Source organism: Dipodomys ordii, unplaced genomic scaffold (assembly GCF_000151885.1).
Source record: "Dipodomys ordii isolate 6190 unplaced genomic scaffold, Dord_2.0 Scaffold1, whole genome shotgun sequence".
NCBI classification, from domain to species: domain Eukaryota; kingdom Metazoa; phylum Chordata; class Mammalia; order Rodentia; family Heteromyidae; genus Dipodomys; species Dipodomys ordii.
Window position 1 is genome coordinate 57,626,380 of NW_012267217.1, and position 15,250 is coordinate 57,641,629.

Consider the following 15,250-nt stretch of genomic DNA (forward strand, 5'->3'; position numbering starts at 1 on the left):
AGATGGAAAAGAAAAGATTTAAGCGCTTTTGGAAGTATTGGGAATAAGACCAATAAGAACAGGGAATGCACTTATTTTTAGTAGTCATTCCTACAATCCAAACAAAGATTTTTAATTTTTGTAGTTGCTTTTTGTGAGTACAACAGACGCATACACAATGGTGCTGATAGAAGTAGCAGAGAGAAAAGGAAACCCCGTGTCATTTAGCGGATATGTTTTTCTTTTCCCTTCAATTCATACCTTTCCACTTGCAGAGTCCTGAATGCTTAAGTAATGAGGTGGCAGAATTGTTGCTACTGGGATGTGATAGTCTTGAGAAGCTATCTGACAATGTTTCATCAGAGGAAGCCAAGCATAACCCACTGCACAAAGGAACGACAAAGAGAACACTTTTGAGCACAAACATCTATCTGTTCATCATGGATGAACACCAACTAAATCAGAACTTCTTAAACTGCTCCCCAACTCCAGTCAAACAGATGTAAAGAAGCCATACCACTTCAGCTCGCTTCCCGTCAGTACCTGAAGTTTCCAGTGCCTCCTTCTTTTTGGCGTTGGCTTTGGCATTGATGTCACATGTGACGTGATAGAAAGAAAATAAAATATGGTGTTTCTCATGGAGCTGTGTTGGTAGCTCAATCTTCACCTGCAACACAGTAAATATTCCACAATGTGTCAACAGCTCTTTCCCTTCTTTTTCTTTTGTCTTGTGTCTTATGTTCTTGGAGGAAAATTAAGTGCATTAATTTGATATTAAGGTGGAAGATATTATTGCCAGGTTGGTTCATTAATTAATTTCAAAATAATGTATATGTGGCAAAGTATAGTGAACAGAAAAATCCCTTCCAAAGTTTCCCTTTCTGTTCAAATTCCCAGAGCCTGTGAATACCTCCCATGGCTAAAGGGGCTCTGTAGAAGCAGTTGAGTTAATGACCAGACAATGGGAAGTTATTCCAGGTTTGTCAAGTGAATAAATTATAATCCTAAAGGTCCTTATAAAAAGGAAGGCAGGAGAGTCAAGAGTTGGAAGAAATTGAAAACAAAAGTAGGTCAAAGTGCTGAGAGTGTTGGAAAGAAATCACAAACCAAGAATGTCGGTAGGCTATCTCTGAAGCCTAGAACTGGTAAGGAAACGGTTTCCCCTCTAGACCTTTCCAGAGCAGGTAGCCTTGATGAATTCATTTTGACCTTTATTATTAGAAATTAAATTTAATCCCCAAAGATGTTTATTACACAAGCTAGTATGCACATAGTAATTTACTATTGACTCAGTGATTCTTGTTGTTACTGTTGATTTTTTTTTTTTGAGAAAGGATCTTGCTATCTAGTTTAGTCTAGCTTGTAACTTGCTATATAGTTCAGGGTGACCTTGAGCTCTACATTCTCCTACCTCATCCCTCAAGTGCTGGAACAACAGGTTGTACCACTGCATCACTAATGCTGTAGCACGGTGGTGGTGAAACTTCCATCTCTGAATTCACACAATCTGGTTTGAATTCTGTCACTTGTTAATTATGGTGTCTTGGCAAAGTTATTTTACCCAAAGTTACTTTACCCATCTGAGGCTTAGTTTCCTCATCCATAAGTAGGAAGGCAATAACAGCATATCCTTCTCAGAACAGCTATGGAAATTAAATGCAATGATGCGTGTGTTGGAATAGTGCCTAGTGCCTGGCATAAAGGAGCCTTGTGTTTGCCAGAGTAGGACATATTGGAATTTGCAACGTCCTACAGCAGTCGATATAGTTGATAAATCTTGGTAGGTGTCCTTAGTCTAACGAATGCCTGGGAGAGTGTCTGACCCACTCACCCATTCTTTCTGGTTTTTCACAGGGCAGTGGAGGCCTGGTTCTTACCTCATCAGAGAAATCTGGATTCTGTGAATGATGCAGAACGGCTGTGTAGGCAGCTGATGTGAAGAGAGGTCCTCCTGGTTTTCCATAAATACACTGTTAAAAACCCAAAAGTTCAACAATTATGAGGGTCTGAAAACATCCCTACGTGGAAAAGGTCAGTTACTAATTCCAGGACAAGGACAATTTATAAGGCTGTCAAGGACCATAGTCAACACTGGACTTCTCTGATGTACTGATCTGTGTTTATTACCATTCAGCTGACAGGTTTTAACAGCAGAGGCAAATACTTGGACACCTCCACAATCTGCATTTTTGACTGCCATGAGGGTACGCACTCATTTATTCAAGGTGGATGCCTGCAGAATGGTTTCTTGAAGGGGTTATGAAATCAGTTCAGGTCTAGAATCAGGTCTTGGATAACCACAGGCTTGGCTGGACCCTGACCCCAGAATCCAGCTGCCTGAGCTAGTATGTCAGGATCACCACACTGTGTGCTATCTTCCCCCATCCCCACTCAGGCCAGAGGATGGGATATGGCTTCTTCAAGTCATTCACTCTAAAAGGCCCCTCAGCCTAGAGTCTCACGTTGGGCCTTGCTACATCTCTGTGTGTCACACACCTGTGATGATTCTTCTCTTCTATAATTTTTCCCAACAGACTTGGCATGTTGCTGATTGGTCACTGTCCTGCTTAATGACTAACTGTATTTCATTCAACTTTTTTCCTCTCTTATGCTAGCATTGTTGTGGAGCTTGGTGCCTATGGATACCGATGGTGATTGTGGTTATTGTGAAAAATTCCCTTCTCTTTAATCTGCAAGACTTGTCATTCTCAAACCAAATAAGACGACAGACTTTCTTGGTAGCACAAACCAGAGCATGGGACTTTCATCTAACAGAGTGGTTGAAGAAACACTCTCAAATAACGGTGTAGTTAGAAATCGGCTTTGTCCTTTACAATCTTGCCTCTGTTTCGCAGATAGCTAAGAGCTGGCAGCTGGCCCACTAAAAATAACTTTCCCTTCTATTTTCATAGGTTGCTTTATTGTGTGAATACTCTAAAGTGAAAACAGACCATAACAAGTATAAACTCCCCCAAAACGATGGGCAGCTGTGCTTTTAGACATACGCAGTTCATACAAATTTCACAGTTTTATTGAATCCTGGAATCGGCAACTAGGACTTATTTCCCAGAGCTGTCTTCCAAGTCTTGGGCATGTGTCCACAGCACATGCTGAGCATCCTTGGGCTCAGAGTATTAGACACTGGGCTGTTACGGCAGCCTTCTGCTCAACCTCACGGATGCTGGCTGGGGCGTGCAGCTTTAGGTCAGTATGCTGAGGGGAGAAGCAGGCTACCTATGGAAAGCTCAGATTTCTTCAGAGTGCAAACTCTGTATTTATTTTACATCAGAATGGCCTCCCTACCCCCACCAAATCATGAACAGTGTACAATAGAGCTAGGAGGCTTAATTTCTAATGATTGCTGTTAAGCCAGGCACATTTTAGGAAATTAAGAAATCTCAAACAACGTGTGTGTGTGTGTGTGTGTGTGTGTGTGTGTGTGTGTGAGCATGTGTGTGTGTAACTCAGGGCTTCCTTAGCTTTTTGCTCAATGATGGTACGCTACTAATTGAGCCATAGTTCTACTTCAGGCTTCCTTGCTGGTAAATTAGAAATGAGTCTTATAGACTTTTATGCCAGGACTGATTTGGAATCTCAATCATCAGAAATCAGCATTTTGAGTAGCTAGGATTACACATGTAAGTCACAGGTTATAAAGAGAAAATTACTAGATTATAGAACAAATGTATTAGATCCCTCCTTTTTTCACCCACACATCAACATCTCCGTCCCCCCAGTGACTTCAAGGACAAGACACTTGCCTGCCCTCTTTATCTCCCTACCCTAGCTGACTTGCTCACCTTCACAGGCTTGGCCCCTTCTTCATCGGAGTTTTTGAATTCAATACACACGGTAATATTTCGTGCCTGAAATTATAGTGAGGGAACATGGAAATTATAATTTCCCTTTAAAAGACACACCAACACAATCTATGTGCCTAAAATAAGTCACCTCTAATTAAGTCTGAAAAATGCAGAATAACCAGCATTTTCCTAGGGACATTATCCACAGTTTTCAGAAATAGCAAAACGATTTGGGGAGATTTAAAAGAAAGAACTTACACTGAAAGGGGCAGGCATACTATTTTGAGAGCATTATAAGAAATGATAAAAATGGTCTAGATCAAATTTATTTAGGGTTTATTTCAGAAATGATTATTAATGTGCTCAAAAGTTTAAGATGAACAATTCTAAGACAAATCTTTGGTAGCTTTGTAAGATGATACTAAATACTCAACTGTTCATCTTAAAAAATTTTTTTTGTACTGGCACTGGGGCCTGAACTCAGGGCCTTTACTCTTGCTTGGCTGTTTTGCTCAAGTCTGGCACTCAACAACCATACTTCCACTCCCAGCTTTTTGTTTTTGCTGGTTAGCTGGACATAAGAATCTCATGGATTTCTTTGCCTGGGGTCTGGCTTCAAACCTAGATCCTCAGATCTTAGCTTCTTGAGTAGGTAGGATTACAGGCATGATCTACCAGTGCTCTACTTCAACTGAAACCATAAAATGAAGTCTATGATGAACCCACCCCTTGGTAGGCATTTTTCTCTGTGTGATTTTCTATTGCAAGTGTAGTCCCCAATTATTTGTAGTTGCTTGTGCACCAGTTCATCTTCAGTGGTCTAAATGTGGTAAAGATAAATATAAAATCTCAGAAACACATGTCGTACCTTATTGAAACATTTTTGGCTATCATACTTGAGGTGTCTGGGGTAAATGTAAATCTGATTTTTGTATACTCTATAAGGACGACAATGCTTTGTTGAGTCATAAATAAATTCTTCTACTTCCACCGTTGGTTCAGATTGAGCCATCAGGTTGAAAGGCTTGACAGGGATAAAGGACGATGTTACACAGTCTTAAAAAATCAGAAAATAAGAGTTGGTCATTTAATAGGGTTCTTTTTAAGTGAACAATCTTTAACATATTTTAAAACGAATCCACCATTCAAAATCAAAACTCCATCTTTGTATATCAACTGATGCTATGGGATATTTGTAGGATGTGGGCATTATAGATAATTGAGTTATCTACTTCATATAAAAACTCATGACTGAAACACCTAGTAAATCTTTTAGATGCATTTATAACTCTTTTCTATGTCTAAAGTTATTCTTCTCCATACTCTAAAAGTAAAATTTTCATATTTCATGTTGTTGTCATTGTTGCATGTAAACAGGGTCTCATTTATGTAGACCAGCCATATCTTAAACTCTCTATGTAGCTTAGGTTGGTCTCAAACTCCTGGCTTGGTTGCTTCAGCTTCTTGATTCATCACACCACTATGCTCAGCTAAAAAGCACCAACCCTCTGAACACACACACTAGATTTTATAAGATAAGGAATAATCCACTGACTTCTACTATACCTTGCTACTCAAGATACTGAGACCTGAAAGACAGTGGTTTGAAGCCAGCCTGGGCAAAAAACTCTGTGAGACTCCTTCTATAGTTAATCAGAAAAATGCTGGACTGGCAGTATGGCATAAGTGATGTGATGTTCGCTGTGAACAAAAAAGCCAAGTAAAGGCTCAAGACTCTAAGTTCAAGCTCCAGTACCCATATAATAATAATACAAAAAGACTATAGATGTTAGAAAATGTCCAATGGGCCTATACTGATGGTATCAGATGGATTAATACTTAATTTTCTCTGTGGAATGATTTCACAGTGAGGGCCTAAAGGCCTTCTTCTGAGATTTGTTATATTTTATTTTCTGTAGAATTTTCCAACTTTTAAAACCTAACTTTGTAAAAAAGGAAAAGAAAGAAAGGAAGAATGAAAGAAAAAGAAAAAAATAAGGAAAGAAAGGAAGGAAGGAAAAACCATTAGGAAGCTGTAAATCAAAACCACTGTCACTAAACAGTTTGAAGGCTGAAGTTGTGGCAGGAAAAGCGATCAAGTTGTCCAACCTTCCCTCACCCCATCAGGAAGCTTCCAGCACTCAGATAAAGCAGGAAGATTACCTAGGTGTGTCTGTGCATCAGATAACTACTTTTTCCAAAAATCAGTTATAAAATATTTTCATTATCTGCTCAGATTTCCCTCATACTCTACAAGCATTTCAAAGAGAGCATTTAGCTCCTTCTTTCTTTTCCATAAGGAATAAAAGCCCAATTGTCCCAAAATCAGGGAGAAGAAATAGCAAATAATAGCCTTGGTGCTTTTCATTTTTTTTTAACACCAATCAATATAAAAATGATTTGGAGTCAGGGCTTAAGCTAGAATACACATTATGTTTCACATTAAAATGATTTGTGGGAAACTACAAGAATGGAAAACCTTCATAGTGCTAATGGGTATCCAGATATCCTGTGCTAATAGCCTGCTCCATGCCTGCCATTCTGTAGAGGGAGTCTTAACACACTCTAAATGGTGAAGCCCCAGATTCTGAAATTCTAATTTTCACTGACACATGCAGGTTTTATGCTACATTCTACAAAACACAGGTCTCCTCTGTCTAGTGGGTGACTGAGAATATTTCAGTTGTAAGCAGAACATGGCCCTGTGGGGGGAGGGGGTTACATGTTTAGCGCCACCCTCAGCAGCATAGTGGGATAGTATCAAGCCTCTGTTTTAAGTGGCAGGAATTGAATAGAATATATATTCTTCCATTATGAGCTATCAGTCTGTAGGAGCCTGACTCCCCTTGTTTTTACCTGATCTTATCCTAGCGTCTCCAGGGATTTTGGTTGCTTCTCTTGATTTTTTTTTTTTATAGTTTTTGAGGTACTGGAAATTGAGTGTAGGGCCTCCTGTTTGCTAGGCAAACACTCTACCAATTGGGTTATCTCTACTTCTTTTTGTTTTCCTTTTTGTTGAGAGAGAGAGAGAGAGAGAGAGAGAGAGAGAGAGAGAGAGAGAGAGAAGAGAGAGAGAGACAGAGGGTCTTCCTAATTTTGCCCAGGATGGCTTTGACCTCATGATTTTCCTGTCTTTCCCCCACAAATAACTAAGTTCACAGGCTTATACTATCAGGACAGCTTTCTCCAGGATTTCAAAGATTAAATGCTACTATCTTGTTGAGAATTAAATCCACATTTTCACACCAATTAATTGGTATGCTACCCAGAATATTCTCTTAGATGACAATACTCATTCTTTGTCTTAAAGAAAAAAACAAGAATTCCAAAATTACTAGAGTACAATGAATTCCATTTCCATTTTGAATACAAACAACCTACATACACCTTATGTTATAACCAACCAGTTCATCAACCCCCCAAGAAAACAAAACAACCCAAACAACCCAGTATATAATCAGAATGCTACACATAAATCATGACATCATCATCATACTTGGATGTTCCAAAGGAATGTTGTCAACAGCGATATCCAGGCTTCCAGGGATTGTCTGCATTTTGCTTATCCGGTCAGCCCTGTGAAAGTATACCAGCACGCGTGCACACACACACACACACACACACACACACACACACACACACACACACACACACACGTATTATTTTCAACAAAAAACAATCTACTGTAATTCTCAGCTTTATCAAGGGTAGGTATTAGACCTCAAATTAAAAAAAACAGGAGGAATCAACTTACAGATAGTCTAAAGAAGATTGTAAATTTATTAATTCTTACTCCACTTATATGAATGGCAACCAAGTATAATAGTAAGTATATAGTTTTGTTAATAAAAGGTGCTCGAATTAGGCAATTTGAGTTCACAGTGAGTGGCAAGTTTTGGAAGCAAGGAACCTTTGGTACAGGTGCTAAGAGGCTGCATCTGCCCTCTTCATTAACAAACAAGGACAGGAATCTCCCTCTCACCCCTCCAGTGTCTGTGTGCCAACTGTGTTTAACACCCATCTTCATCCACATTCTTTCCCTGACTCCAAGTCCTTGTATTCCCTTCCTTCCTTCACTATGCAAACCATCTTCCCAATCTTCCTCTCCAGCAGCGTGGAAGCTGCTGAATATCATCTCCCTCAGGAAATCTACTTCCATAGAAAATGTAGCGAGGGCTTCTGAATCAGCTCCTCTCAGGCTTGGAATGCTCAATGCTAAAACTTTGGCATTTTGGCTGCCAGTGTTGAATGTGGCTAGTATGAAAAATTAAACTTTATCAACTTAACATTAAACAAATGATATTAAACATAAGGCTAATAAGTACTCAATGTTCATCACTTCCTAATTACTTTACAACATGATGAGATTATCTGTGCTTTTCAGGTTGTTTGCATTTCATTGTGATAGAAATATTATTTACTGCTGACCACATCTTTTCCCAGCCCTGTGGTTCAGGTAGGACCCACTAGTAGCTTGAAATCAGCAACACAGGAGAATTTTCAGGATGGAAATTGGCCATCAGTATAATCTAGCTCTATTTTGTTTTCCACTTAGAGAGTCATTTGTTAGACACTTAGTATCACACCACTTAGAATTAATGCCATGTGGTGTGAAATTTCCACAAGAGAAGTTAATGCCAGCATTATATTGTGTATTCTAGATGTGGCTTAAGTGTTACTGTGATGGCTTTTTTTTTTTGCTAGTCTATTTCTTCTCTTTGTATCAGTTCACTCCCCAAATTTGTTGCCTACTCCCATCTGCTCAGTATGTCAACTAGTAAAGTGGCAAAAACAACCCCACAAAACCCTCTATTGTCTCACAGTGGTTTGGATGGCCTTGCAAAAATCCTCTGTGGACTTTTAGGCCTCAGTGTGTGAAGAGGAAAGGGAAGGAAGGTCTCTTTGTGGTTGGAGTCCTTAGATTAGATCACAGAAACATCAGGTTGATTCAGGATTTTATGTTGCATCTTTGTTTGGCTTTCTAAAGCCCTCCAGAAGAAAAAGAACAGTGGTAAAACCTTGCTTTCGGTGAAATAGAAGCCTACTGAATACTGGTGCTGCAGAAATATGAATCATACTTGGTTCATAAACACCATATTGCTTTTGTTGTGGAAAGGAGATGGCTGATTCTTAGGTGGGAAGGTAGAAAGGTAATATTTAGGAACAGAAGGTATTAGAGTATAGTTTAACAAACAGTCTTATCATTATCAATGTTGGATTATGATTCGCTTAAAAGTGTGACAGTTATATATATTTTTTTCTCTTAGCACTAATTCTGTTCTTTCCTGAAAGTATTTGTAAGATATAAATACGGTGGTTGATTAGATTCACAGCAGTATAATATGATGGTGAAGAGGCAGGATCCCCAGCCCCCAGGCCCATCAACGCTCCCAGCCAACTGTCGGCACCAACTGGCATTGCCTAAACGAGCTATCTTGGAAATGGATCATCTGGCCCAAGATGACTCCCCACCCCACCATACTCCTGAGTGGAAGAGACAAGCTCCCACTGTAGAATAAGAGATGTCGCTTCAAACTACTAAATAGGTGCTCTGTTACACAACTATAGATAACTGATATAGTCCAATGTGCTATGTTTTTTTTCCCACATATAATTCTAGTGAAGTGACCTTGATTCTCAGTATGGAGAATCAAACCCAGGATTCGCTAAGCAAGCAGTCTACAACTTGAGCTATACCCCCACCCCTTTTGTATTTATTTTGCATTATCTGAGACAGGGTATCATTAACAACTTGGCCTATGCCATGGCTTTGAACTTGAAATCTTTCTGTCTCTGCATACTGAGTTACTGGGATTACAGGTGTGTACCACCCATACACAAAAAACTATGTGGACTTGGGCATAATCATCAGAAAACCATCAGCTTCTGGAGAAGTTTGGACAATTGAAACTAAAGTCATGAGGTCTTGTTACATAGATCGAATAAATCAACACTGGCATCACTGTTGGCCTACATTAATTTAGAGTGTCCACTCCCTCCACCCAAACATACCTCCTATAATCTGATACTAGTTTAAGGAGGTCTTCAGTTGAAATCTTGCTGCTTTCTTGTCTATACAATGGTGAAAATCTTGAGTCTCTGTCCACATTTCCCTGGTTGTCCTTAAAAACTGATCTGAAAGAAAATAATATTTCTTCAAGTTAGTATTTGGTTACTGTTTATGAAATTATGTTTCTAAAGTGACTAAATTAGTGAAATTTCCTCCTTATAATGGAAAAAACTCTAAAAGTTACAAAATAAAAATTGAAGGAAAGTTCCTGAGCAAAAATTTTATTTCTATGCTAGGTTTTTGCTATGTCTCATTTATTTGCAACTCTATAGATCTAAAGTGGCAGTAGTCTGTATTACATATTGGTATTATTTTATGACCACTTACCTATAATAATATAACAAAGGTTTGGTTAAAGGGGAATAGAAAAAAACAGAAATGTATGTCTTTACGTGAACGTGCTGGTCCTGGGGTTTGACTCAAAGCCTGGATACTGTATCTAAGCTTCTTTTGCTCAGAACTAGTGCTCTACCACTTCAGTCACAGCTTTTTGCTGGTTAATTGGAGATAAGGGTCTCAGAGACTTTCCTGCCAAGGCTGGCTTCGAACTGACCCTCAGACATTATGAACTGATCCTCAGACATTATGAATGCAGGCCTGACCATTAAGATAGCCTAACTGAGTAAGACAGGACCATTCACTGGGGTGACACCATTAAGACTTAAAGGAACAGGAGAGAGATAAGCCTGTGTATGTGGACACAGGGTCAGGGTGACTTTCATGAGACTTTTTTTGTGGTTATAAATGGGTCCATGTCCTGGCTTTTAGGAAAGAGATAAAGACAAATGCAGAACATGAGTTACATATTTTCATGAAATAAGGATAACACTATGAGCTGAGCCATGTTTTCTTCCTTGATCCATTTCATTGGCAACATATGACTTAGCTAAAGTACAGAAATTGTCGTTGTCCATGAATTAGCTAAAATACAGAAATTGTCTTTGTCCAATATAGTATTGCCATGCTAGTTACATGTATGTCTAGCCATATATCTATCCACCTAACATCTATCTATCTATCTATCTATCTATCTATCTATCTATCTATCTATCTATCTATCTATCTATCTATCTATCATCTATCTACTTGTTGTGCTTAGAATTCAGGTTCTCTATCTCCCAAAATTTATTGTACATATTTTCTTTTTGGGGGGGGGGTCCGGTTGTAGGGCCTGAATTCTGGGCCTGGGTACTGTCCCTCAGCTCTTCAGCTCAAGGCTAGTGCTCTACCACTTGAGCCACAGAGCCACTTCTGGCTTTTATCTTTTTGCTTATGTGGTGCTGAGGAATCGAACCAAGGGCCTCAGATATGCAAGGCAAGGGCTCTACCACTGAGCCACCTTCCCAGCCCCTATTGTACATATTTTCAAAGAAAATGTAAATCCATACATAATTCCTTTTTCTTCAATGTCAGAAAAGTGCTAAATTTTTAATTTCCTTCTGAAGTGGGGGCCTTAATTATAAAGTGTATCATTATTTAAATAAACCAAGTATTTCAGTAAATAGGCTGTAATGGTCATAGGAAAGGTTATAATATCTTAGGATTTATTGTAGCATAACACAGGAAATAAGCCTGGAATTTATCAAAAAGGTATATTTTAGACTTTAAGCTATCTCCTTATTTTTCCTTGTCAAGGAATGACTGAAGGGAAACAAAAAGTCCTTCTATCAAGTAACATTGGGAAGACAGAATAAAACGCTGAACTTGATAATTGCTGTTACTTAAATATTTTACAGACCTTTTGTTCAAGCATGTGACTTGTTGAAACTCATCTATTTCCCAACAAGAGAGGAAGTTAATCTGAGCTCAAGTAACACATTTTAAATGAACAGGTAACTTCAACTACATTAATAAGTGTGAGCTGTGTAGCCTGTTTCTCTCATATTCATAGCTTTAGGATAGACTGTCATAACAGAGATGAAGTACACAACTCCCTGGGGAAAGTGTGCACATAGGGCCAAACAACCTGTCCTGATAATCAGCAAATATAGTCATTGGAAAGGGATCAAAGTGCTGACTCATTACACAGGCAGTTTCAGGATGGCTGGGACATGGTACGCACAGTTCCAACGGACACAATTGAGCAATGATTAGTTTATTATGAAGATCTCAGAAACCTGGCATTTGAGGTAGGACCAGAGAGAGCGTGTGTGTTTAGCCAAAGGAAAAGAAGTTTAGGTTTCATGCTAGCTGCAATCAGAAACAGCACAAATAACTAGGATAGACAAAAAAATCACACTTGTAGTTTGTTTATCTCCTTTATCTTTTTCTTCTGTCTGTCTCTGCCTCTATTTTTCTCTGTCTCTCTATCGCTCTCCAGATATAAAAATAAGCCTCAGATTAATTGCAAACCAAATGTTGGCCACAATGCCAAGCATCTGTGTGCTACCGTAGGTGGTATAAACATGCTTATAAGCATTATTATTGATGTTCCTATTTTAATGACAGTTGGTTTGTAAGGACCAGAATTTTTAAGGGACAGTTAAAATTACCCTGTGAAACACAAAGGCAGCTAGAAGATACAATTGGAAAGAAAGTAGTCAGAGAGTGAGCAGAATCAACAAGGTATTAAAGTAGATCAGGAAGCTATTGGATCTTGAACTTTTTTTGTGGTTAGCTAATCTAACGGACCTAGTATATCTTGTTTAGGACTGCACTCCTAATCATTTTCTTCATTTGTCAGACAAGTTATATAAGTTCAAGTTACATTTTTATATACAAATTGAGGATCTCTACCATTTCCTAACCAAAAACCAAACCACTAATACGGCATGAATATAGGATGAATTTGTGGTTTTGTTGGCTTTCTTAGTAATAATTACTTTAAGAGCTGTTAATATTGTCAGCCCCTCTAGAACCTTCATTTGTCTCCCTTATAGCTTATTTTATGACACAATTTGAAAGTAGGAGTGTTTATTCTCCTAATGTCTCAGGTTCTTTCAAGAATAGATCATTCTTTTTTTATTCATTACCCCATGTGTTTCTCCAAGTGGGCTATTCTTTATAGCCTTTGTAATATTTTTTACTTATCTTACAGTATTTTTTATTTTTATTTTTTCCATAATGATAATCATCATTATCTTAATCTACAAAGCTTATGAATTCTATGAATTCCAACAATAAAACTATTTCTTACAAATTGGGTGATACGTATATTTATTTCCTTTTGCTTAGTATCAGCTGGACCCTTACAGTGAAAATATGTTTACAACTGTACTACACTATCACAATATTGGAATATTTTACTTTGTCAAAGAACGGCTTGTCTCTACTTTCCACACCAAGTTTTCTAGTAAGATCTGAGAATACTTAGCAATATGAAAATATTTGACCTGTAAATTGCGGCTAGTTAGCCTTTTTTTATCAATATTTATGAGAAGAAATAAAAACCATCAAATGTAAAAAAATGTATAAATAACATTTTTTAAAATGTGAAATGTTCTAGCATTAGTTATCCTTGTGTAAGAAAGACAGACAGGGAAAAAGGCAATAATGTTCATGTTTTGTGTGTGTGTGTGTGTGTGTGTGTGTGTGTGTGTGTGTGTGTGTGCTGGCATTGGGGCTTAGACTCAAGGTCTGGGCACTGTCTTTTAGCTTTTTAACTCAAAATTATTGCTTCTCTGCCAGTTCAGGTACATGTCCATTTTCTGGTTAGTTGGAAATGGTAGTCTGATACATTCTTCTGCCTAGGCTGGATTCATTGTTATCCTCGGATCTCAGCTTCCTGAGAGTTAGGATTGGAGACATGAGCCATTGTGGTTATGTCTGGCCATTCATGATATACTTTCTGCCAAATGATTTTTGAATTTGAAATAACACACTGTGAGGCAAATATTATCGTTTCCAATTTATAGATAGAAACCCTGTGACTTGGAGAAGGAATCTTGCCCAAGTAGTTCTTGTGTAAACTGTTTGTTGGGCTCTGGGAGTAGGTTCTTTTTTAAAAATTTTATTTTCTTGTAAAGATGCAGTACAGAGAGGTTACAGTTACATCAGTAAGGTAATGGGTATACTCCTTGTCAAGCATTGCTACCCCTTCCTTTCTTTTTCTCCTACTATCCCTTCTCTTGCTACAGGGCTACCTGAGGGCAAACTAATTCCTGGAGACACTTGAGTATGTCTTGGGTTTACAGATGCTGAAAGTTCCACATTTCTCTTTCTTTATCTGCTAGTCCTCAATTTTAAATATGACCTTAAAACTATGACAAACATTGTCAACTTTAGTTTGAATATACTCATCATGAAGAACTGTGTGATCTCTTCTTCCTTTAAGAAATTCTTGTACCAATTCTTACACCAATGAAAACGATTGAGAAGGACAAGAGCAGTCGATGTTTAAGTACACTCTAAGTGTAAATTTGGTTCCTGCTGCAAAGGCTGTGTGTCTGAGTGACTGAGCCATTGTTAGTGCCCACAGACCACAGCATTTCTATTATAGTCACTGAAATGGGAAAATTTGGTAGTGTTAATTTGAAACTTTAACAATCAATCTGATGACTTCATTTGGACCCACAGATCCAATCTCTACACGTAGGTGAGAGTGTACATCTGTATAGGAAATCAGAATGCATTCCTCAGAATTTTTTTTTATTTTTATTTTTTGTGAACATACTGTACAGAGGGGTTACAATTACATGGGCAAGATAATGAGTACATTTCTTATCAAGCATTGCAGACTCCCCCTTTGTTTACCCTTCCCATCCATTCCCAGCCTCACCCCGTCCCCCCACCCAATTCCCCCCCCCCCCCGCCCTTGCATCCTCAGAATTTTTTACATATCAGATTTTCAGTACTGGCATAATATCAATGCTTTTGTTAAATCAAATATGCATAATAAACAGCTTATGATTTTGATTTGGTATCTACAAACTCACACTGCATGTAGTCAGGGCCTTCTAACATAAGATCTCTTGCTAAGTTATTTTCTGAGATGTATGTCTTCAGATGTGGAACATTAAAAATAATAGATAAGGCTGGGTGCTGGAATCCTAGCTATTCAGAAGGTTGAGATCCGAGGATCATGGTTGGAAGCCAGCCCGGGCAGGAAAGTTTTCAAGACTCTTATCTCTGATTAACTGCAAAGCACCAGAAGAGGAGCTATGGCACAAGTGGTAGAGCACCAACCTTGAGCAAAGCAATTCAAAGCAGTTCAGTGATGGTGCCCAGGTCTTGAGTTCAAGCCCCAGCACTGTCATGCATGCACAAGCGTGTGTGTGCCAGCGTGTGCACACACACACATACACACATAGGTAAGACAAAGATATGCAAAATGGAAATTTCTAAGAAACACACTCAGGTCCTGAGTTTAAGCCTCAGTACTGGTACATAAAAAATGGGAGCTTCCCTCAATTGGAAAGATTAACATTGTGAAAATGGCAATACTTCCCAAAGCTATCTA

General features: G+C 38.5%; 1 protein-coding gene across 5 annotated transcripts in view; it reads right to left on the reverse strand.

Moving 5' to 3' along the window:
- The window catches only part of Dock10 (dedicator of cytokinesis 10), a 165,606-nt gene that overhangs the window by 69,031 nt on the left and 81,325 nt on the right, over positions 1-15,250 (reverse strand). For all 5 annotated transcript variants that reach the window (XM_013009058.1, XM_013009078.1, XM_013009068.1 and 2 more), the window contains exons 15-21: positions 9,795-9,917; positions 7,279-7,358; positions 4,651-4,838; positions 3,780-3,845; positions 1,857-1,949; positions 523-646; positions 241-362 (exon numbers count right to left, since the gene is read on the reverse strand). In XM_013009058.1, the coding sequence (XP_012864512.1) occupies positions 241-362; positions 523-646; positions 1,857-1,949; positions 3,780-3,845; positions 4,651-4,838; positions 7,279-7,358; positions 9,795-9,917 (796 nt within the window). The remainder of the gene's footprint in view (positions 1-240; positions 363-522; positions 647-1,856; positions 1,950-3,779; positions 3,846-4,650; positions 4,839-7,278; positions 7,359-9,794; positions 9,918-15,250) is intronic.